Source organism: Ammodytes marinus, assembly GCF_949987685.1.
Source record: "Ammodytes marinus genome assembly, chromosome: 11".
NCBI classification, from domain to species: domain Eukaryota; kingdom Metazoa; phylum Chordata; class Actinopteri; order Uranoscopiformes; family Ammodytidae; genus Ammodytes; species Ammodytes marinus.
This window is the reverse complement of record NC_137215.1, coordinates 22,177,115-22,203,135: the sequence shown is the minus strand read 5'-3', so window position 1 is coordinate 22,203,135 and position 26,021 is coordinate 22,177,115. Positions and strand designations below refer to the sequence as shown.

The following is a 26,021-nucleotide window of genomic DNA, read 5'->3' as shown; positions in this document are numbered from 1 at the left end:
CTGCTTAATTCATCAGCCTCCCATCATTACACCAAGTTCACTTTTAAGTTCTCCCCCATTCGCCTGTGACTCACAGACACCACAAAAGTAATAACTAATTTATTCAGCCTTCTGTATGGGAAGACATGAATAAAGATCAAGTTAGTCTTTGAAATTTATTTTTATTTATTTTTATTAAAGTTGTTTCATAATTTTCTTTGCCATCATCACATTGGGGTACACACAATTTGCATATTTCATAATGCATGTGTTGTTACAGGAAAGTCTCATTATATCTTTGGTGGTGTGTGTGTGTGTGTGTGCGCAGAATATGACTGGCAATACATCCTGCTATCTATCTACAGCTTCATCTCCAGTCTTTAAAATGTTCTTCGTGCCTTGCCGTGCAGTATATTGAGTTTAAAACAAGTATGCAAAAAAGTTAACCAATGCTGGAATACTGTAATTTGATTTTAAAAAGCCTTCCCCGGCATTAAGATTAAATTTTTTTCTGAACACATAACACATTTTTTCACGTTAGAAAATGTAATAACCTGACACTGACATTAAATTGCTTTTCCTACTTTGTGTACACTCCCGTCCTTCCTTTTTTGTTATGTGCACCTGTAGTGCGGAGGCGGTGACATTGAACGACTGTCTGCAGCTGTCCTACCTCCCCTCCAAGAGGAACCACATGTTGCTGCTCTATCCCAGAGAGATCCTCATTCTGGACCTGGAGCTCAGCCAGACGGTGGGTGTGGTGGCCATCGAGCGCTCCGGAGTGCCCTTCGTTCAGGTGAGGCAATGCAGCAAATTCTGTGTAAGAAGGATCTCAGCAAAATTTGGGCGGAGTCCAACTGAGTTTTTTGATTGAAATAAGATGGCTCACTGGCTAATTACATATATTTAAACGGTAGGGCTGTGCTATAAAAATCAATATGGCAATATATTGTGATATTTATTTTCGTGATAACTGTATCGATTTTCCAGCTAAAAAAAAATATATTTTGAAAGAAAGAAAAATTGCGTTTTAAATGGGTTGTGAAATACAACCTCTGGTCCTGTAGGTGTAGCAGTGCCTTTCCCGTAGTTTTGGCAGATTGAAACCGAAAAAAAGCATGGCAGACATGGATGACACAATTAGAGCTGCCCCTTCCAAATACAAATCCGAATATTGCAATACATCGCAATATATTGTAATATGGATATTATCGCAATGTATCATAATATTTATATTATGATACATCTTTCTTTCCCCTGAAATGAACCCAGTGCACAGCTTTTATTGCATTACTCCAAGGGTCTTACCAAAAGCTGTCTTTTTTTATGGATGGTTCTTCCAGGAAACCCTTTCTAGCCATGAAAGGTAAACTTCTTTACTTTTCTTTTCTCCCTCTCAGAGGTTACCTCATCAAGGTCAGACAGCTTCACAGCAGGGCTGCGTGCTCCTTGGCTACAGCAAAATAAAAATCTCCCCAGCATTCCAAATGCTCTGACTTCTTGTTCCTTTCTTTAGTCACATTCTGCCGCACTGTTGACCTTTCTTTTGCAGACTGGATTTCTAATTGAAAATTGATGAATGCTGTGGGGGTATCGGATAGGGGATTTGTCAAAGCTGCAAATAAGCCGGAAAGGGAACAGAAACTGTCTCTGAATGTCACTCCGCTTTGCTAAAACTTGTGTTTGTTTGTTTGTTAAGGAATGACCATCCTGGAGGTCATGGCTCTAATTGAGCCATAATATGACCTTTAAAATGTATAACCTTGACACTAACTGATCCATCCATACGCCTGAATGCACACCGGTATACTGTGCTTCAGCTTATTGATCCAGTCAATAACAATTTTCTGTGTGAGTGAAATTCTTTGGGCATCCATAAATCTTACTTCTTTTAATAAACGCATCAATAGCTAAACAGTACAAAGGTGGTGAACAAGCCTTTGTAGTCATAAGTAAGTCCCGGAGACACACAGAGCAGGAGTAGAGTGGTATTACTCAGAGGGCCAGGTTCTGTCCGGCCAAAGCTTTCGCTACTCTAAGTGTTATAAAGTGCTTGTCTTACAGCCAATTTGCATGACTGATGACACAGCTTGAGCTCAAGTCCAGGCTGGAGTTAAGAAGCTACAAAAGCTAAGGATAAAACAGGCAAACATCGACACAAGCACATTCATCTACTGCACGCTGTCAGAGCTGGCACATACACAATGTACACAGTGTTGCCACTTGCCAGTTTATCAGGCACACTTACTCTAGCTGTACATCTCATGTAATGCTGTACAGAAGCTTTCACTGTAAAGTTGGTATGGTCAGTTTCTGTTACTGATATGTATTGAACTACATTGGAAGGTGTAATTGTATGTGCCCCTGTTGGGTTAAAAAAAAAACTGAAATTTAAGATGATTGACATAACGAACGGATCATCATGTCATTTAAAAAGTCACTTTTCAAGCAAAATCACCAAACGGTCCTATCTACTCCAGTTTCAGTATTTCTTATTTTCTTATTGTTCTTAAACCTCCTTAGGTTTCAAATGGTTTGCTGGACAAATAATCAATGTGTGTTTGGTCAGATTGATGAATGGTTAGCTGAAGCAGTGATACTATCTATCTTTGACTAGTAACAATGTGTACAGGTTTACTTTAGGCGTAGCTTTTTGTTTTGTTTGTTTCAACTAAAATGTTGGGTACACGTATCGATGAACATGTTTTCCACATTTTGTGGGGAGCAGATGGATTAACAACACACTGATGCACTGCAAATTGAATTACCACCTGTTCCACTCTTCACTCTTCAAAAGACAGCTGGCAAAACATGATTGGGAACGCACATCCTCATCTGTTTCCCTGTTTACTCTGTGTTTAGGTCATTCCCTGTGCTCAGCGGGACGCCCTCTACTGTCTGCACGAGAACGGCTGCATCACCCTCCGAGTGTGTCGCTCCACTACCACTACAGAGGAGGCAACGGGTATGACACACACACACACACACACACACACACACACACACACACACACACACACACACACACACACACACACACACACACACACACACACACACACACACACACACACACACACACACAGACACACACAGAGCACGTTCAAGCTCCACTGTACTCACTCACAAACCACTCTAGCTCTCCGTGCCGTCTCCCAGTCATCATCCATTCAGCCGAGATGCGCTGCGGTCAGAGCCTGTAGCCTTTAGTATTTGCTCCAGTGAACATTTAGTCTCTTAATGTCTCATTTGTCTTACGCTTAGCGCTATAGGCCAATGGGAGCCCATTGTCTCGCTGAATATCTCCCTCACTTACTCTCTTTGCTATTTCTTCCATGCTAGTCATTTTTCTTTTTTTTTTCTTCTATAAGTCTCTCGTCTTTGCTTATTTCCTGTTTGCCCTATCACCGTAAATCATTCCTTCCTTTATCTCTCTACTCTTCTTATTTCCTCTCACAATTACTCACAAATTGTCTCCTCCGGTCTCACAATCTCGCTTTCTCTCGCACTAATCTACCTCCCTTCCTTCTGTCTCTATCCCTTTTATTATCCACATCTACTAAACGTCTTCTCCCACATTTTCCCCTTTTGTTTGTGTCCCCTTACCATTTATGTGTTTTCCAATTTGCTCTCATTCATTCTTTATCTCCATCCATTCTTCTTTCTTTTCCACTCTCCCACACCCTCTCACACTCTCTACCTTTTTAACCACTCAATATCTCTCTTTCTATTGTCTCCCTCCCTCCCTGTCGTCCTCAGACCCAGAACAGAGTGCCCATGAGCTGGTGTACGACCTGCGTTCTCAGTGCGACGCCATTCGAGTCACCAAGACGGTGCGGCCGTACCGCATGGTCATCTGCCCCGTCAACGAAAACAACGCTGCGCTGATGGTTAGCGACGGCAGGGCCATGCTGTGGGAGCTCAAAGCCCACACCGCAAAGCCTGCTACCAATCCTAGGTATAAACGTACAGGCACACATGCACTTAAACATACACTTAAACATACACATACATACACACACAGACACAAACACAAACACACACACACACACACACACACCTACTATCACAACACACACACACACACACACACACACACACACACACACACACACACACACACACACACACACACACACACACACACACACACACACACACACACACACACACACACACACACACACACGCACTTCTCTTGAAACTACACATCTACTGAACTAAATTTAGTTTAGCTGTCGTTGCTGCTGTCGAGGAGACACGTTTTGTATTTCTCTTCAAGTCGTTTTCCTGTGACAGGCCCAGTGAGGTTTGTCTGCCTGTGAGCAAACCAACCTGAATTTATTTATGGAAAACGAGAAACCTACACCACTAAATGAAAGAGGGGTGGAATGTGTGTGTTTTTGATTAATCATCCTATTATAGCCTTGTTTGGATGTATTTGCTTGAAGTTTCAGACCGGTGGGCTTTTTTATTTGAGGACTATTCAGATGATGGTGATTGTCTTTCAAACTAAACTTAATGTTAATATGGTACTTCCTGAACATTTTCGTGCTCAGTGTTCCCATTTGAAAAGATGGATTTTGCCCAGGTTTGATTTACTGTCATGAACTATTTTGCCTGTTTCATTCTCTTATGTGAGGTTGGGCTGAGCATTTATTATGAATGAATACAGCGAGAATGGGATGTTTCTCTCCGCTGTACCTTTTCAATTATAGGTCAAGCCCTGATTGCATACTGGCCACAGCAAGTCATAAAAATATACTTTCTCTTGTAATCATCTGTTTTTTTAATGAGCAGCATCTAATCAATACGAGGAATCAGTACACCTGTCATCCTGCTATAAATGATGCTCTCTGCCTGTGGTGTTATAATTTACTAAAAAGCAGATCACATTCTTCATTGGCACAGGCGATATTAATTTACCGCTCCCCCAATTCCCTCGTGTTTAATAACCCTATGTGTGCTGCTGTGCTCTCCAATAGTTTTTAATTAATATTCTCTCTCTCTCTCCCCCTCTGTGTCAGTTCCTGTCTTTCGCCGCTCTACTCCCCTGTGTCGTTTTGTGGAGCCCCGCTGGGCCCAAACCAGAAAAGGATTCAGGATCTGTCCCTCAACAGCATGATCGGTAAGACTGTATACATCACTTTCAACACAATGTAGCAAGCATCAGTAATGTAGGGGGGCTAAAACACTTCAACGTTTCCAAGGCATACTGTATATCGCTTCTTTTTGCATCTAGAGCTTCCTCCCTCTTTAATGGATGACTTTCATTTTTGAAAGAAAATGTGAAAGCTGAAATTATGAAGGAGATGTGTGTGGCTGTATACATATGTGTGTGTGTACGTATGTGTGAGTGTTTGTGTGCGCCAGGCCTTTCTCTTATTTTTTATTGTACCTTAGTTTTGTGTGCCTCGGGGCCCCCATTCACTTTCTGCTTTAACAAGACTGTTGTTTCTCCCCACTGCACACTTCACAGGCTAGTATTATTCCCAAGTCTGAGCGGCTCTGCACAGAGAGTCCTACGGGTGCTTGGCCCTTCCTCGCATCCTTTAGCTTATGATGTGCTACCATGCCTCTCTCTCTAGTCTTGCCCACTCACCTCTCTCTCTCTCTCTCTCTCTCTCTCTCTCTCTCTATCTCTCTCTGTCTCTCTCTCTCTCTTTTGTCTTTCAGTCCTGTTGATTCAGAACAGAGCTGCCTATCAAAAATGAATGTGTGTGTATAGAAAAGCAATGGCTCAGTCAGGGAAAGGCCTTAAAGTGCAGCAGTAGTAGTGAAGCTGGGACAAGAGAGGAGTCCCTGCAGTCTCTTCCCTCTCAAACACACACACACACACACACACACACACACACACACATTACAGGCAGCTACTGCCTAGGGCAATCGCTCTGTCTGACACTTGCTGACTAAAACTATTGTTATGAGGAAATATCACTGGCCTGAAGGTTGCTAAAAATTCTGTAAAAGCTTGCTTATTGTCAAAATATGATGCTGACTGAATGACACAAGAAGGGCATCAGACGGGCCAAGCTAATCGTCGCTAGGGGCAATAGCTGCCACCACGTGAAACCACATTTGATTTGCTGCTCCTAGTAATCTGTTGTGTATACTACGGCTTGTTCTCTCTCTCATCGGTGTATTGGTTTGTTTGGAATGATGTCCTCATCTAATTTTATTATATCTGCAAGCTGAAATTATGCACATTTAGAGGGGCATTCCATTTCCAATGCAAAGAAGCCATCATGGTGCATGAAATTAAAACCCAATTGATTGTTTCAACCAGTGTCAAATATGTCCCATAGCTGTGCATTTTAGAACATATCAAATGTACTCATTAAATGTCTGATTGAGGTTCTGCCATCGAAATCTGTGCGGCAGTTAAAATAAGGATGGATGAAGCACATAAATACCCTTGTGCTTGAAACACCGATCTTCGGCTTTATTGTCTCAACTCACCACTAAATCCATCAGGTCATTAAAACAGCTCATCATGATAACTGAGGCCACAACTTCATGAAACAAACAATATTGTTCTGTATGTTTTTTTTCTGCTGGCTCCAGCTGCAGTCAAATTGGGTGAGCGTTTCCATTTCAGCCAAAGAACAGATTTGGATTAGATTGGTTAGGCAAAGTTGCCTTAAACGTGCAAGTGAGCTCTCTTAAAATAGTTATTTAAGATTCTGAAAAAAGAGAGAAGAGAGATAACCGAACACTCCTCTCCACGCTTCAAAAGATTAGGTTTATTCTGAGTCTGACGTATTCCTACTTAGGATGACTCACAACTGAACAAAATGAGGACACCATGTATGTCCCATGCATATGCAGCCTCGATAGTTGATGTTATTGCCTTGGGTATCTTGGGAAATGTTCTTATTTTAATGCATAGTGCTCCAGTTGTGCCAACTCTCAAAGGGTGTGTAAGTTTGCTCCTTTGGAATAGTGGAACCTGCTCATTATGCACATTTACAAAAGCAAGTGGACCAAGTACTGCATCTGCCACGGACAAATCAGCTGCTGCCAGCACTTTAAATGGAATATCCATATGGATGGACGCTTCCCGAGTAGCTGTCTAAATCCTGCCCAAACCTTCCTCCAAAAACATTTACCATCTCCAAAGTGGTATACAAAATACTGTACAACAGAGTGCAGAAAAGTTATAGGGGACCATTAAAGTAAACACATTTTTCTTAATGCAGACTTTTTCAGCTGACAGACACATCATCATCTATATTGGCTTTATATCATAATAATAACATCAGCATGACTAATTGTAACGTATGCCAAAATACTATATTGGACACAGTCGACACATCCGCAATATTAAAAGACTTGGATCAGGGACTGAAAACCTAATCGCTTCAGTCACATAAATCGTGTCTTATGTAATTTATTAGACAGGCAGGAGTTGTAATATTGAGTTATTTCAGATTGACCTGGGTTAAGAGGAAGGAAAAGGCAGTCCTCAATCTTCCCCTTCAAATTACAAAAAAATCGTAAAAGGAAAAAAGGACATTTATTGGAGAGTTGTCATGTAGGGGAGAACGGGGTAAAATGTCACACAGGTTGGTTGTCACAATCATTATATCTCGGAACCAGAAGGCGCTGTCAGTGAAATTTTGGTATGTAAATATCGGGAATTGGGATCAGAGGTCACCTACATAGTCTTCCTTGGAATTAGACTGCTGAATTTGAAATGAGAGGACTGTTTGTGTTTTTCATGTCAAATTGAAAATATTTAGCTCCTCAGTTTTTTTCTTCTAAGCTTTTACACAATGGGGTTATAACAAAACACTTGCTACCCATACGAATTGTGAAGGGTAAACTATAGTTTAGATTGTGGTTAGCAAGCTAATTAGTTGTCAAATGGTTGTTGGCCTTGATGCTAGCAAGAAATTCAAGTTGGGGTTGGTCGTCACATTTTTTGGGGGGTTGGTTGTCACATGTTATCCAAAGGCTGCAGCCAGAAAAGGAACCCAATAACGAAATACATTGTCAAGCTGTATCCTCACTGACACCCCAGAGAAGGAGAGAATAGAGCAGGAAAAGGCAGCTAGCATGCAAAAGAAAAAAGGGCTACAAAAACAAAACAACCCAGTGCATCCCAAACTAGACCAGCTGCCAAGGCTACAGTAAGTTATGTAGGCATATTTGTCAACTTGACAATGCAATTAAACTTTCAAATGTAGTTCTGCTTTCTTGCCTTCTTTTTAGGATTATTCCCATTAAGATAACATTGTGACAAACGACCCCATAGTGTGTGACAACCAACCCCTTGATGGGGTTGGTTGTCACAATGTGTAAGTGTGTCTTTGATGATTAATTTCTTCTTTATTACAATAAGTTAGAAAAGGTGAGGGGTACACATTTCAAGCCAACACCTTAAGCTTCAATTTAATGTAGGAATGACCATTGAAAGATGTTTAGGTGATGAGCAATTCTCACTAGAGTAAAAAGTGTGCCTACTTAACCCATTCTGCCCTATATATTGTGTTTGTGTCTTTAGGTCAGACCATGATAGCTGGTGAGGCTCTTCCTCCATCATCTAACCAGCAAGAGATCCAGTTGAAGTTCCTGCTGACCGGCCTGCTGTCTGGTCTGCCTCTGCCTCCGTTTGCACTGCGCATGTGTCCACCTCTCACCACCAAAAACATCAACCACTACCAACCTCTGCTGGCTGTAGGTAGGTGAAGGCGCACACTGGCAGGGCTTGCAAATTCCATTTATGTGTAAGGGGGAGTTGTGATTCGTCCTACAGAGAAGGTAGTACTGTGGGGCATCCTGAACGGTAAGAAATGGTATGGAGCTCATAACAGGCCAGTGTCATCATTTTACATTTGGGCTTCTAAAGTATGGTCAAATGTCTGCTTTTTATTTGATTGTTTTCTTTTCTTTTTCACATAAATCTGGCTGTACCGTTTGCATTAGTGTCCAGTTTGTTGTTTTATTACATCATGATTTTCACTGTTTCATATTAAAGTGGTTGCATCAGTGCTGCAATAGAAAGCTAATAGGAAAAAAAAGCAATTATAAACCGACTGCTTATGTGTTACGTGACTCGCATAAGTCACAACAACACTTGGGGTGTATTCACACATGCCGTGTTTAGTTCGGTTGAAACGAACTCAGATGCACTTCTGCCTTCGGTGCGCATCTTTCAGGCAGGTGTGAATACAGCAATCACACTCGGGGGCGGACCAAACAAGCGGTCCGAGACCCAGCTGAAGAGGTAGTCTCGGTGCGTTTCCAAACGCACTCTGCTGCAGTTCGTTTGTGGTGTGAATTTGTCCGGACTCGATCCGACCCAAATGCAGGAGGCACTGTGCCTTTTCTTTCTTTCTTTTTTAATAAATAGCCGTCAGCTTCACATTTTGGGAAAGTGTTGTTGTCGCCTTTGTTAGGACGATAAGTTGTGATTTGACCGGGAGCCCAGAACAATATATTACATTTGATCGAGAGGACGCGTAAAAATGCTGAATGTGTTCAGCGATCAGATGAAGGAGAGGGGCGTCTCTCGCACAGTGCCAACAGGTTCACGCTGCGCAAGAAGTGTGTGTTTTTATTTTGCTTCCCTTGTACGGAACCGTCAATACTATCCCCGTGTCAGTTTGGAGCTGAACTGCGCCGACCCAGCTGATACACAGCTTAATCAGCTGAGTGTCAGCTTGAGCCTATTCTTCTCGCGTGACGCGCGTCCAGCACCAAAAATACAGTAAAAATGATGTTTCACATTGTAGGCTACAAGCCACATAACGTGGCATTGACATAGGGCTACATATTATAACCATATGAAACAACAATAATTTGATGTTTTTCTTCTTTATTTATAGGTTAGATGTAGGCCCTTTTATTATTTTTAACCCCATATTATATCAATGATATATTTAGCAGTTTTAACTTTGTGCTTCCTGCTTCTCTCCACCCCAGAATGTCTGTCCAATGAATGAATAACCTCAGATCACGTGTGGTTTTGCTTCGTAATGCTGGTTCACTTGCAAAAGGGGCAATATGAAAGTGGACCACACCAAACAAAAAAAATCAAAACTCTATTTGGTCTGGACCAAAGCAAGTGAACTAGCGGACTTTCACAGTGTGAATACACCCTTAATGTTTCATGAATGTAGTCTAAAAATGCTTAATGGGTTGAACTTATGAACTCAAATGACATAAAAGCTTAAATGAGGTTTGAGTGAATGCTTTGTTAAACATGTCTAAAGGATCATAGGCCAGTGATCCAGCTCCAGGAGACATGACAAGTTGAACTTCTGGTCGGTCCTCAGCCCTCTGAGGAGTGACAAATCTCTCTCGCGTTTAGATTTTTGACTCACTTTCATTTTCCTTACAGTCACGTGGCCACATATTAATGTAGAATGAAATAATTAACATTAGCATGCACATAAACTAGAGACTAACAGCAACACTTTTAACAGAGAACTTAAACAATGGCTCAAATCAAACCAACAGTGCTCAAACGAATAATTTACAACTGGTTTATTGTCTGATCATGCTGCCTTTGCTTTACTGACTATCATTATATTGCTGCTCTTAAACCACTGTATATTGCATTTTTATTTATTTTTTAATTATCAGTTTTTCCCTCATCAGTATTTGATCTTGTGTCTGTCTTTGTTTAGTGTATTTGTTGTTTTTAAAAAGCCTCCTGTGGACAGGTATTGAAAACTAGCATTTATGCTAATACACTTAAAACAATGCATCTGGTTCGTCCAATGATATTGTCATGTCCAAATACAATCTACAATACATATTAACATGCTTAAGATATTTGAAATAAGACTAACTAGCCTTTAAACTATTATTTAATAAAAACATAGAAAATAGTCAATAAATGCATGTATTTGTTACACAGACACTTAAAGAGACTAATTCCCATGCTGCCCAATTCACCATTTGTTGAGATATTTCCGTTTGGACCAAAGTTGTGGACTGACAGACATTGGTATTGCTACACACACACACTGCTAACATGGTTTAAGATCCATAGGCTGCCACTTGACTAAACAAAAGCTTTTCTCTCCTCTGTCGATTTAGAACAAACTAGAACTTCAACCTCATTATATCTACTGGAGCTAAATCTCCAGACTGATGTCCTTGATCTTTCCTAATTGTCTGAAATTCCAGACAAATACAAGATGTTGGACTGTGAACATCGTGATGTAATATTTTTGCTTTTACAAGTGCAAGTAAAGTGATGTTAGGCTGATTTATACTACACCACTGTAACTTTGACTTATTGTCAAATAAACAGTATGTAACAGTGTGGGGGATGAGGTTGTCCCAATACAGCCAGATAGAACTAAGTGAAACTCCAAATTGCACTTAAGTAAAAATACAGATGAACTATATACAATATTTAGCACTACAATTCCCACTAGTATGCCTGAATGCAGCATACTATTATGTTTTTCTGTATGAAAAGCTCCCCCCCAATACTTTGCATAGAGATGTTATTTGGTTCTGTGTGTGCGCGGGCAGAGCTGGTTCTGAATGTGTGTGTGTGTGTGTGGTACATTTCTGTCATCTGTCAAAATTGTATTCTGTTATGGTTGTCATTCATCATACCATCTCTGTTATATCCACCGATTTGGGCATTGAGGGGAAAGAAGCTTGTCTGGTTTGATTTATGAAATGTTGCAGCCCAAAACATCCAGTGAGCGAGGTGAGGAGTGTATTTTGCTGGCACAGGGCTAAATCACTGTGCAGCTGCAGCTACACATTTTAATCGCACGAACGTCCAGGCAATTTACCAATGTGCGTTGAACACATAATACGCCCTGGTATTGAATCCCATCAGTGCAAGAACTCCAACGTCTTTGATCATGACACATGAAATTAACAACTACTGATGTGAAGTCAAACATTCAGTCAAGCAGGTCTTCACCTCAGAACAGGCAACACAATTATAAGATATGTTCAGTCATATTCTCTGCTTAAAGAGTCTGTCAATGTGAATACATCCATTCAGAGTATTCAACCCAGCAATGCACAGTATTAATGAAAGAAGGTTTTAAATTAACATTTTGCCTCAAACTTTTTCCTGGATTATGCACTTTGTAGTTCAATTATTGTGAATTATTGAGCATTGCACACCAAAAGATTACTCTTACTTGCACAGTGTTCTGAAACTTGCTGACACTTTTGTTGAACCCTCTTGAAACATTGGAATTTCTCATCTCCGAGTTTTAGAATGCTGGGATTTCTCCAATGAATTGAACACAATCTGAGGCAGACATTGAGTAAGTAGCAGTCCGTCGAATACGACTGTGCGATCTCAGCAAATTATTCAAATGCATAGACTACAGTCAATCTGAAATATCAACTGTGATCGCTCCTCTGGGACTATCTGCTGGGCGAGAGGCGGAGGAAGTTAGATTTATTTGTTTTTGCAATTTCAGGGTTCAATTTCAATGGGGAAATTAAGGGCAGAGTCATTTCTGTAATGCGTCCCTGTTTCTGTCTGTTGCTTTATGCGTGCATGTTTGTCAGTGAGCGCACCACACACACACACACACACTCCTGCCTGTGCACCAAATTCCATTTCAGGCACAGACGTACTGCCGCTGTCTGCCCGAAGCAGCAAACCTTCAGTTGAGTTGTCGAGCTGAAAAATAGGCTACGCTCAGTCCCCTGACGTAGCCCACATAAATTAATCATACCTCAAAAGATGCATCGCCTCCTTCAGACCCACAGACAAGCCGATGAGTAATACCACCAAGAAAACCTACACATCTTACTACGCTTTTCCCTGGCTCTCATTGTCTCTCTGTCGAATGCAATCACGTTCACAGATATTGGACATAGTGATCCCTTAAGTTCACTGCACGTTATTACTTAATGACCACAATGGTTCTAAAAGGCCTTAAGGGACGACCACTGCTGTTCAATATTTGTTCTTTTTCGATTTTGTCTCTGGTGCGTTTAGTTGAAAATCGTAAGGCCACCTCTACTTCAAGTACAGCAACCGCATCATTTCAAAAGCACCCATTTCAAAATTAACTTTTTCTCAGTCATTTTCTTTTGTAATAAATGTATGAATTCTGGAGCGCGGTGCAGTTGGAGCCCATCACACCGCAGATGGTTTGGTGTTGACTGGGCACAGCTTGCTCCCAGTGGTATTCTGAAACTAAAACTAAAATACGGCGATTGAGTTTTCTCTCTATGCACAGCCATTTATCTGGTCCCCATAGTCTCTCGCAGTCAAGTAGTTAAACACTCTCTAGCTGAATTATTGAAATGTGCCTTTTTGTTGAGTTTTCCTGTGAGCTGGCTTTGTGAATACTAAGTTTGAGGCACTGGATAATTACATTGGTGATTAAGATGGAGGACACCTCTCTGCTGAAAGGTGGTGGTGGTGATGTACAATCAATTCAAAAGCCGGGATATGTTTATTTAAAAGGGTGTCTTGAGGCAGTTCTGTTTTATTTATATCCAGTTGCTTATATTAGCACGATTGGGAGAAATACAGGTGCATCTCAAAATAATGTAATATCATGGAAAAGTTATTTCAAAAAGTGAAACTTTTATATATTCTACATTCATTACACAAAGTGAAATATGTCAGTTCTTTCTTTTTGTTTTAAGTTGGATGATTACGGCTTGCAGCTCACTGAATAAATAATTCAGCGTCTCAAAATATATAGATATTACAAAAAACCTCAAAAGTATTTATAATACAGAAATGTCGTATAGTATGTTTATTCTAGATTAATTTAACTGCTATATTTGGAGTTTTGAAATCTGGCACTGTCATTCTTACATTAAAGATCCCTGGCTTGTAAATGCAATCATCACTTCTGCTGTAATGATGCCGAGCCTGGTCAAGTTATAGGCACTTGCATATGTAACCTCACCTTTACCAAGAGCCAGCGAAAACATGAGATCAATACATCCCCTGCCATCCATGGATGAGTGCTTGGCAGATCCAGCTCAGTCAGTATCTTGGCCTCTGGAGCTGAGTTAAAAGAGGGGACTCATTGAGTGTCATTGATGCGACACCAGTCAGAGAAACAGCTATGGGAGACCAAGTTTCTACCCCTTCCACTAGGTGAAAATAAAGCAGGAGATGAGCTAACTGCTGACAATGTGAACGCACTCAGGTTTGAAATTGCCATTCAGGGTTTCATTACAATTAGACACACGGCCGGGGATTTCCTGTCTCTGTTGTCTCTCTATATCCGTCTCTCACTCTATGCCAGTCTTTCTTGCTCCTTGCCTCTCAAAGGGAAAGACACAGAAGCAGTGCACCCAACCCAGCTACCCAGAAGCAATGCTCTCTGCTCTCCTGCCGTCTTGTCTGAGAAGCTGTAATCTGTGTGAGAGCTGACAGCTTCATTAAAGATATAAGAAAAGGCCCAAAGCCTTCCTCTTCACTGACATGCACACAAACACTGACAAGCCCACATTTATTCCTAATCATCCGTTGGTGGCATCCCTAATTCATTTATCCCTATTTGCCTGACAGCACTTCTTTGCTGCACTGTTTAGATTAAGAGAAGAAAAAACATAAAAGGCAAACGCACACACTTGTCGGTTGCAAAATGTGGAAAATAAACACTTACATGGTGTTTATATTAGAACTACTGAGGCATGAAGCCCAAAAAGCCAAATTAGATGGACTGATTCTTATTCTCTGCTCCAGCGGTCTGTCAAAGAGAATATCAATTACGTTTGAAGTCCACAAGAGTCTATTTAGTGTCTCAAGTTTGGAGTTCCATATTATCCTCTGACATTGCACGTTTTCGTAGAGTTGGGTTCAACAGGGGATAGTCCAGCACTGTCATCAGCTTTGCTTTGTGCAGAAATATATTAAATTGGGATTAGTATCAAATCAAAATTGAATGTGAATGCACCAAATATATATATATATATATAAATATATATATTGAGGCGACCAAAACATTTCTTATGTGTATTCTGATGCAGCAGAAATGATTTTCGGCTACACCATGATAGGTTTGCTATCAGTGATGATTCAGTGTCATGTCTGTTTCTGCTAAAGTTTGCTGTATTGGTCAAACTAAATGCAACAGTTTGATATATATTGTACTTTTTGGTACGGATTTAATCAATCCAGATATAGCATGTTGATTATTAAGGAATACCGTTTTAGTTCCTTTTAGACCGAGTCAGAATAGCTGCTTGTTTTTTCTATCTTCATACTGAGCCAAACTCATTTGTATATTTGGCCTCAGCAGGCCATATGAGGGGGCAGCAGCATCTCCTTGATCATCTTGATTTTGGTAAACTAGCTTCGGCTGTGAGAGGCAACAGTAGGACAGGGCTGTGTATGCTTATCTCCATCCACCCTGCTGTGTGCCCGACTTCCTGCTGTAACAAGCCACAGTCCAACACCGCATGCCATCCAATCAGCTACATATAATAGTGAGCAGGAGGAGAATACGCACACATACACACACACACACAGATGCCTATGCGGGGCAGCCTATCACCACCTCCCAGTTGTTGTGTCAGCATGTGGTCTTCTCTCTGAAGCTCAGTGCAGACCGAGCAGTCTTTTTGCAGAGGGACTGGGCACATCACCCCCAGCATAATTGTAGAGTTAAATTTGCTCCTAGCCATGTTTACCACAAGAAAATTAAAAATAAATCTCCAAAAACCAACATCACGGGAATGGAATTTTGATTTGCTTTTTGCATCTGCTACAAAGTTTGATTGCTTTTCTTTTGTTGCTACAATATACAATTGAGTGATTATTTAAATTGCTCTGTCTTTCAGCTTCCTTGGTTAGGTCACAACCTCAATTGTAGAGCTCTTCACAACTGCTTGTTTTTCCAATTAATGTGAGAAAGCGATGCAAATGCTCTTCTAAACATTTAAGTGAAATTTATAGTAAAGAGGATGTCTGCTTTTTATGATTCAGAATTGACATTGTAAATACATGCTTTTATTACTTGTTTTGTTTTAATATAGAGGTATAAATAAGAAATAATCACCATACACGTCAGCGCACAATACTAATGATCGGAAAACATGCCAAACAATCAGCTAAATAAGCAGAATTTGCTCTTAAAGCCCAGAGCTAACAGTCACTCTTGAGCAATGCAACACTAAATTCGAGCCAGTTGCAAGTTTTTTCGTAAGTTAATTTTTACTTTTTTACAATTTACTTTTTCCCCAATTGATCAAAAATACCCTTTGAATAGATGTTGGAGAAAAACAGCACTTTGTTTCAAACCTCCTCTGAGTTTCTGATCATAGAGTCAAATGTCAACTGCAGTATTTAATCGGGTGGAGTTTGGGGAGAGACAGGGCTGTTGTGCTATTTCCCCAGCAGCAGGTGAAACAGTGAAATGTAATGTTGTCAGACTGTGAGCTGACAACACAGGGTTTGATGTGCTGTTGCTGCCGTGACAGGGAAAACACAGGAGCATCACACTGACACTTGGCTCTCTAATCCTGCTGAAGGATAGATTATCCCGAAAATGTCTTGTGACAAGGGCTGGGTATCGTTCAAAATGTTTTCGATATCAATAAAGATACCGATGACATTAGACATTATGGTTGAAAAAAACTGAAATCGAAGTAACTGCAACTCCAGCAAAATATACAAGCAATAAGGAACAAAATGTAAACAATACAATGAATCAGTGCAAAATGAAAAGGTGCTTGTCAATATGTAAGGCTCACTGATGTATACTGTGTAACCCATGTTGTAAACTAATGCATTTTTTCTTGATGCCTCCACACAGCCAAACGCCATCACTTTTAGATGTTGGCACATCAAGTACACTGCTTGCTCATTGGCTCACTGATGTTGAACGACATGACACTTTTCCATACTCGACATTTCGATACAAAATTAACTATGTTATCAAGGCATTTCGGTCGGCACCAAAAAAGTATTTTATTTCGATAGCCAGCCCTACTTTGGAACAGTTGTCTCTCTGTGTCAGTGCGTCTCATATTGCTTATGCTCTGCTCACTGTTTGTGTCTCTCCTCCTCAGGCACCGGTAATGGTTCTGTACTGGTCTATAACCTGACCAGTGGTCTTCTCCACAAAGAACTCAGTGTCCACTCTTGTGAAGTCAAGTAAGTTTTTTTTTTTTTTTTTTTGCGTTGTTGAATGTGTACCACAAGGCAGAGAGCGAGCAGTTCAATTCCCACTTGCAAACAATAATGTGCACTCATTATACCCTTTAAGATGATATATCTGTCAAATGACACGTACACTTAGAATGAACCCCAATGACCAGTCAGCCGGCTCGAAGTAAGATTGATTTTCGGTTAATTGTTTTCAAGCTCGTTAGAGTTTGCGGAGCCAATTGGCAATCACATAATAAGATTGCCACGTCAGCTCTTGTTTGTTGGAGACAAATAATTCCTTAGCTTGCTTAAGGGGATTTTATATGAATATTATGTTCAAAGTGTTTCAGCTGAGAATGGTACTACTATGCTACTTGGCTCAAAGACAACATGAACAAAAGAGTCCACATGGAGTTATTGGTTAAATATTTAACATATATGAAAAAGATGTGTACAATGTTTTCATAATGTGTAGTGCACTGTATAAAGCAATTGAAAAAACATCAGTGTCACCATATTTTAGTTCAGCTTTTCTCACAAAAAGTCCAACACGCAAGATGGTATTAGCATTGCTAGTATATGCAAGTTGAATCATGAAGGCCTTTGGTTACCTATGACGTACAGTGGTGAGAGAAAAATAATCCTTGCACCACAAACACTCTATTCACGCCAGAGCTTATAAGAAAAGAAAACAAAAAAGTAGACTATTTGGAAGCCGAGAAGAATACTTCAGCACTGCTTTGGTACATGTAACTGAATGGGGACTTTGTTCCCAGAAGGGTGGGTTAACACAGAGGGAGCTCAGATGCACCTGCAAAAAATGGGACTGTGCAAATCGATTCATCACAACAACCCAATAAAAGGCAACACAAGGCAGATATATTTTACTCTGCGTGTGTGTGTGTGTGTGTATGTATTTGGAATAGAGAGAAGAAGACGGCATATGTTACTTTAGAGATGGCCATTGTTATATGTCTCACCAAAGCTCCTGTTAGTGGCTTCCACAAAGAGACAAGGCTACTGTACAACATGTTTACCAGGCCCAGCTTATACCATATATACCTTTCTCACAGTAGATAGTTTGGCTTGTCACAACACTTGTGTTCATAATAGCATTGGCTGTGGTATTGTGACAGCTGACTCACTGGCAGAACAACAGAGCCACCATTAATGCTATTAGTTACACCTGTGTTTTTGTTTCCCTGCTACAAATCTCCTGAGAGAAAAGTCTATTGATTTCTGGGTGAAATACACGCTGCATATAAATATCATTTTCCATTCGTCACTTGGAATAAATTACTTGAATATTATATGTTGTGGAAATGGAGTAGAATGTTCCTCCATCCTCTCTAAACGCTACATAATTCCCCTCAGGTCTAAAAGACTAATTAACCAACCTGTCAATAACACATCAAAGGGTGCCTTCTAACAGACACTACTAACAGGAGAAGGGCATGGAAACGAAAGTAGACTCCCAACCCAATTAAAAGCCAATTATTTAGGATCCTGACTCAACATAGTACATTGCTATTGAGCAGAATCTCTGTACCATTCCTGTTGTAATGCATTGTATGAATACCAATGCTTAACAGCCCAAAGATCAGCTGACTATTTATTTTTGCCTATGTGTTTATCTCGTTGTCCTTCATGTCAGCTGGCAACATTGATTGAGACTGTGAGAGTGTTTTCACTCCCCATGGATCCCAATAACACATTTTCAGAGGTGTTACTGTAGTATATTGTCTTCAGTCTCCTATTTATGTAGTCAGAAAAATAAATCAAAACCCCACCAATTAATTTAATTCAAGGTTAATTCGAATTGAGGGGGTTTAAGGACAGAGGGTGTCCAATGCTGTTGAGACTGTCAAAGCCCCCTGAAGCAAATAGCTATTTATAATATTGGGCTATTCAAATTAAATTGGTTTAATTAATTAATTAGATTTTTTTGTCTTCATAACACTTAGTGGCCTAACTCAACCTCCCGTATCAAGTTACCAATTTATAAAGTATCACCATTCAGTGTGTTACTAGTTTAGCATACAAAAAAAATATCAACTAAGTGTTTGGGCTATTTATTCTAATTAGTACAAAATGGAGCCAATTAAGATACTATGTAATGATGTGCCTGACTCAAATCTAGTTTAGTTTCAGTGCAATTGTGCCATAATTTAAACTCCTCCTGCTGTATTGGTTAATTATGGTCTTTAGACTGAACAGGGGGTAGAGACTGAACCACCTTCCAGACGCCCCACAATGCAACAGAGCATCAACAAGGAACCGGCTGTGCTCCATTAGTTAGTATTCCCTAATGAGTAGCAAAACTATTTCACCAGGATTAATTAAGCACGAGATTGAATCAATTCATACTGTTAAGAGAATAGATTATTTGGGAGCACGCACACCATCCGTTTCGAGCAGAGCAAGGCTTCTTTTTTTAATGAGATAAGTTGGTATAGCCACAAACGCAAAACTCCAGCAAACTTTAATGAGCTATGCAATACAAGCAGGAGTTACTTGGAATTCCTGGAGCTACCTCTGCCTGAGCACATGTGTCTCATGTGTGCATGGATTCAAGTGAGTGACTAGGGAATGGTTTTCTCTGCCGGGCTTCTGCTGTCAGTTTGTCAGTTTGTGAATTTGCTCTACACAGCCATGACTATCAACAGCCGTCTCCTCATCTGCTTGTCATCTCTCACTTAAAACTAGTGTACACTGTGCTCACACACTGCATATTATACCCTCTGTTTGGTTGCTTAAAGGTGCACTATGTAGTTTCAGGGTAGGGGAACTTGTTTACATGTGCAGAGCCTGCAGTGAGTTTACAATTAGTATCGAATAATTTTATCATTATAAATTGAAACTAAATCATTTTTGAGGGACCTGGAACCCAACTTAAGACTACTACATGTTTGTAAACAAAACGGTGGGTCCTGCTGCTATAAACAACAGCTAACTTATTCAGCTAACTTTCTTACTTCAAACATTGCTCCAAGGTTCCAATTGTCCTGTGAGTAAAGTTTGTTTATTTAGTAGTGAGAATACACAAAGTACATTTTTACTTCTCTGACACACCTAAAGTTACATAGTGCACCTCTAAAGTTGAACCCCACTTTGGTGTATTTGAATGCCCCCTTGTGGTTTTTAATGTCCACATCAACAAAAGTAGAAGAAAGAAAGGGTAATAAATGGATAACAGTCATACCTGAACACACGCAACCACACATTCAGTTCACAGTAGTGTCACAGTCATAGTGTAGTCTTCTGATCAGGGCTTTTTCTCAAACACCTCCATTATATATTTTTTCTCCTTCTGTATAGACGCATGCAGAAGGCTGCTGTTTTTTTTCTTCCAGTGCCATGAAGTACAACAATAAGTTCAAAGCTGTGAGAGCAGAGGTATTTTATGGAAATGAGCAGATGAGCGCAGCAGCCCTTTCCCCAGCACAGCCATGCTGACGGAGGCTGGGCTATTTATCATCTCATTTACATCTAGTGGAGAAATCGACTAATTAATCATGTGGCTATTTACCATCTCATTACTGTGGAGTATATGCTCCCCGAGCTGGGCCCAGCTTCTCCCAAAAATATATTCATATCTTGCACTCGCTCGGTTTCGCTTGTTGCATTTTTCAAGATCCTGCCGATTGGATTTTTGCAGAAGTTTTAGGTTGTCTCACATACTTTACTGCCTGCAAGGATGGAGTAGAGGAATGTTCAATAGCTACACTTTAAAAATTGGGGAGCAATGTTCGTCATTTAACTAAACCCTGTGTGTGTGTGTGTGTGTGTGTGTGTGTGTGTGTGTGTGTGTGTGTGTGTGTGTGTGTGTGTGTGTGTGTGTGTGTGTGTGTGTGTGTGTGTGTGTGTGTGTGTGTGTGTGTGTGTGTGTGTGTGTGTGTGTGTGTGTGTGTGTGTGTGTGTGTGTGTGTGTGTGTGTGTGTGTGTGTGTGTGTGTGTGTGTGTGTGTGTGTACTCCACAGGGGGATTGAATGGGTGAGTCTTACCAGTTTCCTATCATTTGCCACTTCTGCTCCCAACAACATGGGCCTGGTGAGAAATGAACTGCAGCACGTCGACCTGCCTACAGGTGAGAGGCTTACATACACACACACACACACACACACACACACACACACACACACGTGCACACACAATCACTTGTACCTGAAGATAACAACCTGGGCTCTTATATTGGCCATTGCTCTTGAGGTTTTTTTTGGCACAATGTTCCTATAGCCTCAACTACAAAGAAAATAGACAATTCAGTCTCTCTGGCTCCCTGACTTTTGATTTGTCATTCTGTGTCCGTGTGTCTAAAACATTCTTCTTGTTCTTCTCTGCGGTACACTTACACTCTCCTCCAAATTGGGTCTGAACTGAACAGTGTTATGGTGGGATGCCTTGTGCTGAAAATGAGATCTATCCCTGCCTGAGCACATTGAGGTCTATAGAAATACTGCACCAGGAGGTTGTGTCTGTGCCTCCTGCATGGGCTGGAAAAAATACATTGAGCTTTATTGTCTGTGCCCAAAACAAAACAGAGATGAAACAGAATTTTAAAGTGACCTAAAGGAAGAAATAATGAATGTCCTGGATATGATTGTTTTGGCTCTCAGTTAAAAAAAAAAAAAATGTTTTAGTTCAGATGTATGACAGGTACATGAGATTATATAGAGTGACAAATGAATGGAAAAGCCTGAATAAATTAAGGAAAGACGCATAACCAATCGACATGTGTCCATAGTGTTGCAATGCCTGGCACAACGAAGCGAATAACATCCAATTATGGTCCGTGCAGGAAGTGATTAGACTGTGTGTCAGCAAGGACCCCCAAGTACATAGGGAGATATATTGTAGTTTGGGCTGCAGTACCTACACCCAGGGCTGTACGCTTATCTTTTTAGGTGAATTATTTCTCCCCATAAAATGAATATCTATATATTTTTTGTATATACATATCATTATTATATTCATAATAATAAACATTTTTGGTAAATGTCCTTCTGTTAATTAAAACCTAACTTTAAAACATATAGCCTATTAAATAATTAAGTATACATATTGGTACAATTTAGGATAAGTTAAATAGGTTGTTGTGAATGTGTTGGGAGTTGTTCTTCAGTGGCTTATCAGTTATTTCAAACTTTGTTTAAATAGACTACTGTTGACTGCTCTCTGCAGCTGAATGAGTTGCCTTTCAAGCTAGCGCACTGCAGGGCTGAGAAGCGCGAACTTCCTGTTCTTACCGGCTTCAAAAAAGTAAACTGACGTTTGGCTAGTAATATGCTTTTAATGTGAAGGCGCACAGGAAATGTTCTGTTTGCACACGCGCTAACTTAACTGCGTACCATCTCCTTCCGGTTATTACCGTTGGTGAAGTTTATTAGACGCTAGAATCGCCGCTCCACAGGTCCCGAGCACACATCTTTCACCAGCCAAAGTGGAGGGTGGACTCAATAAATTACTTGCCTAAGACTACATTTACCCGAATTTGGAGTGTTAATGTAGAGCCCTCTAAGCAGCGTTGTGCAGCGCTCTTCTGTGTCTCAAAGAGACAGCATCTGCTCATTAGCACGGTGCGAGTAGACTTGTATTCATCATCGCACGTGATCAATTTCAGTAGCAAATGCGATCAAAACTGTCGCACTGTACAGCCCTGCCTACACCCCTTATTACTAAGACCAATGCAGATAGTTAAGTGGTGCAAAAACCATATGCACCTTTGATGAACCAGATCTATCCTAATGGGTGAGCTCACTTCCTGGAACATTTCCCCAATCCAAAAGGCACAAAGGGTCACTCACTGAATGGTTTGATGAGTATACAAATGATGTGAATCCTATGCTATGACTGTGACAGCATATTCACAGTCAATAAGTCTCAACCCGTATGAAAACCTATGGGAGACTGTGTGGACTGACATAAATAGCACTCTCTATCACCACTATCATCATCAGAACTCTAAATGTTGAATACATTTTGGAATAATTAAGTTAATCCCTTCAGTAGCGTTCAGGAGATTAGTAAACTCACTGCCAAGGAGCATTGAATCTTTTCTGACGGCACTAGGTGGCTCATCACTTCACTAACAGACTGTTAGGGCTTTTCCTTTAATTTGTCACCCCTCTTTGTATATACAGCCCCGGAAAAAAATTAAGAGACCAGTCTGGATTTTTCTTAAATCTTTATCTCTACATTACTTATTGAAAATGGTAGAATTGGTAGAAGTGTTGTCAGTAGTTTATATTATAAAATCTAAATGTTAATTTTACTCAAACATATGCCTCTAAAGAGTAAGACAAGAGACACTGAACATTTGGAGTGTTCTCTTAATTTTTTCTGAGCTGTATACAGGTGAAACTCGAAAAATTAGAATATTGTGCAAAAGTTCATTTATTTCAGTAATTCAACTTAAAAGGTGAAACTAAAATATTATATAGACTCATTACATGCAAAGTGAGATATGTCAAGCCTTCATTTGTTATAATTGTATTTATTATGGCTTACAGCTTATGAAAACCCCACATTCAAAATCTCTGAAAATTTTAATATTACATAAGAATCAATAAAAAAGGGATTTTAAATACAGAAATGTCGGCCCTATATAAAGTAGAATCATCGATATGTACTCAGTACTTGGTTTGGGCCCCTTTTGCATGAATTCTTGCCTCAATTCCAATTCATTTTCCATGATATTCTAATAATATGAGTATCACCAGTACAGTATATGATACATAATATACGATCACTTCATCATCACATTACTTTTTCCCGGTTGCCATGTCTTTCTGCTTCAGACCATTTTAATTGAATGTATTTGGCTTAAGATATATGCACAGGCATACTCAAATATTTGATCACTATAATGGTTAGGTCACAGAGCCTTTACCCCCAACTCATCCAGGACAATGGTGAGGGTAAGTCTCATCTTTAATGACACTCACTTAAGCACCAGAGCCATCAAAGTTAACAGTCCTAGGCATTAGCTGTGCTTACAGGCCCACACACTTTCCAAGACACATATACTTAAATAGTATTTTTTGGCAAGTTCAAATGTGTTCAAGTGACAAGAGGTCCTTCGAGGTGACTGCAAATATAGCAGATGGCAGTGCTTATAGGCTGTGGGGATCTCAGTGTCATTCCCTCACATCTCTGATGCACATACAAGTGTGTGAAGTATGTGTGTCACAGTATTTTCAGCAACACACTCTTTTTTTGCTCTCATACCAAGAGCTGGATGGCAAGGATCAATATCAAATTAATCTGTGGGTTGTCAGTACACACATACAATAGATCTGGGACGTGTTTAGCCAAGTATAGCACAAACATGATAAGGGAAGTGAAGGGAAGCAGCTCGCTAAGTTCCATCAAAACTGAAAAGAAAAAAAGTTTCCGTGAGCATATGTGCATTCGTCTTGTTTATTCGGGGAAAGTGAGCATATTTTTGCATAAATCCTCAAACAGAGCAACTCCCTGTACTAGTAGAATCTGTACTTCACCCACAAGACTGCTCTTGTAAGCCAGACATGTAATGCCCTTTACAGCTAGAGCGTTTTCTGGTAAGATTTGAGACTCTTAAGAGGGAGCATCATTCTCTTCTTGACTATAAGTCAGTTGTGGTGATACTTGGTTTGTGCAGCAGTGATAGCAGCTGCTCTGAATTAACATAATCTTTTTCTAAGAATGGATTATCTGTCCTCCAGAAACTGGCAGAAGTTGGTGTTGTGAACTCAGTTGGCATTGCCTCACACACAGTCTAAATATGTGAACTGATCATTATAAATAACATTATTTATACATGCATGATCATGGCAGTTGTCAGCTCGGCACTTTGAAGAGGCATGTGTTTTTGTGAATGCACTTCTGACACATGTGATTAAGCCTGCAGGCTGATGATATAAAGAGTGTGATGGCATGATTGGCACTCTGCAATCATGTAATTGCTGTGAATTGCTGTGTTGTTAGCTTCTTTTGCACCATATAATAGGCCTCCGGAGTTTTATCTACGCTATATGCTTGGCTATTCCATCTCCTGCCAAAAACTGCCATCGGAACACAGCTGTTGGGACACCACCACCACCCGCCTTTCCCCCAAACTTCTGTCACTTGGTACATTTTAAACAGGGCCACCTTCCTAAGTGTGTGTCCTCTGCAAAAATCTGATCAGCACTTCCTTAAACAAATGTGATGGGATACACCTGAAGGGCATTCTTGTTTTTGGTTTAAGGAGGCACCTTGATGCTCTGCATAATGCCGGCTTCAGTGGAAGGCTGCGAAGGAAAGAAATAAAAATAAAAAGTAGGATTACAGCAGAATAAGTTGTCTGCAGTTTGCTCGTCCCGCTCCAACGAAACAGATGAAACCAGGATGCTCAGGCACCGCAGTGAAACGAGATGAATCACTCTCTTCTTCTCTCTCTCTCTCTCTCTCTCAAACACACATACATACTCATGTTCTCTCCCTCTCCCTCTCCCTCTCTCTGTGTCTGTTGCGTTTTCCAGGCAGATGCTTTGCATTCCGAGGCGAGCGGGGAAACGACGAGCCACCCATTGAGATGATTAAAGTGTCTCATCTCAAGTGAGTTGCCTGATCTGCACCACCAACACAAACCAAATACCAACATCACACAACGTTTACACTTGAGACTCTAGATACCTTTCCTGCTCCAAACATTTAATTCCACATTTTTTTCAAGGGCGCTTTGTTGATTGTTGATGCGTTTTTTCCCGAGTTGTTGTAATAGCAACACTTGAATCCCAATGGAAGTCTGCAGTATAACTTTAAAAGGCAACATATCTAACATTAATTGTGTTGTTTAGTGTTTATGTATGGTCTCCACTGGATGTTTAGCTTCAACTACTAGAATAAGCTCACAAGTACATGCTATATTTGTTTATCTTTGAATAAGTTTAATCATAAGTGATAAAACACACAGTTGCTCAATTTAATGCAATTTTTTATTTTTTTTTTGCTACAGCCC

At 40.3% G+C, this 26,021-nt stretch overlaps 1 protein-coding gene across 1 annotated transcript in view; it reads left to right on the top strand.

Annotated features, from left to right (window-relative positions):
• Positions 1-26,021, top strand: part of wdr11 (WD repeat domain 11) — a 56,138-nt gene that overhangs the window by 10,590 nt on the left and 19,527 nt on the right. The window contains exons 6-13 of the mRNA XM_080037176.1: positions 610-775; positions 2,842-2,944; positions 3,739-3,937; positions 5,007-5,107; positions 8,486-8,662; positions 16,963-17,047; positions 21,022-21,128; positions 25,543-25,618. Of these exons, the coding sequence (XP_079893302.1) occupies positions 610-775; positions 2,842-2,944; positions 3,739-3,937; positions 5,007-5,107; positions 8,486-8,662; positions 16,963-17,047; positions 21,022-21,128; positions 25,543-25,618 (1,014 nt within the window). The remainder of the gene's footprint in view (positions 1-609; positions 776-2,841; positions 2,945-3,738; positions 3,938-5,006; positions 5,108-8,485; positions 8,663-16,962; positions 17,048-21,021; positions 21,129-25,542; positions 25,619-26,021) is intronic.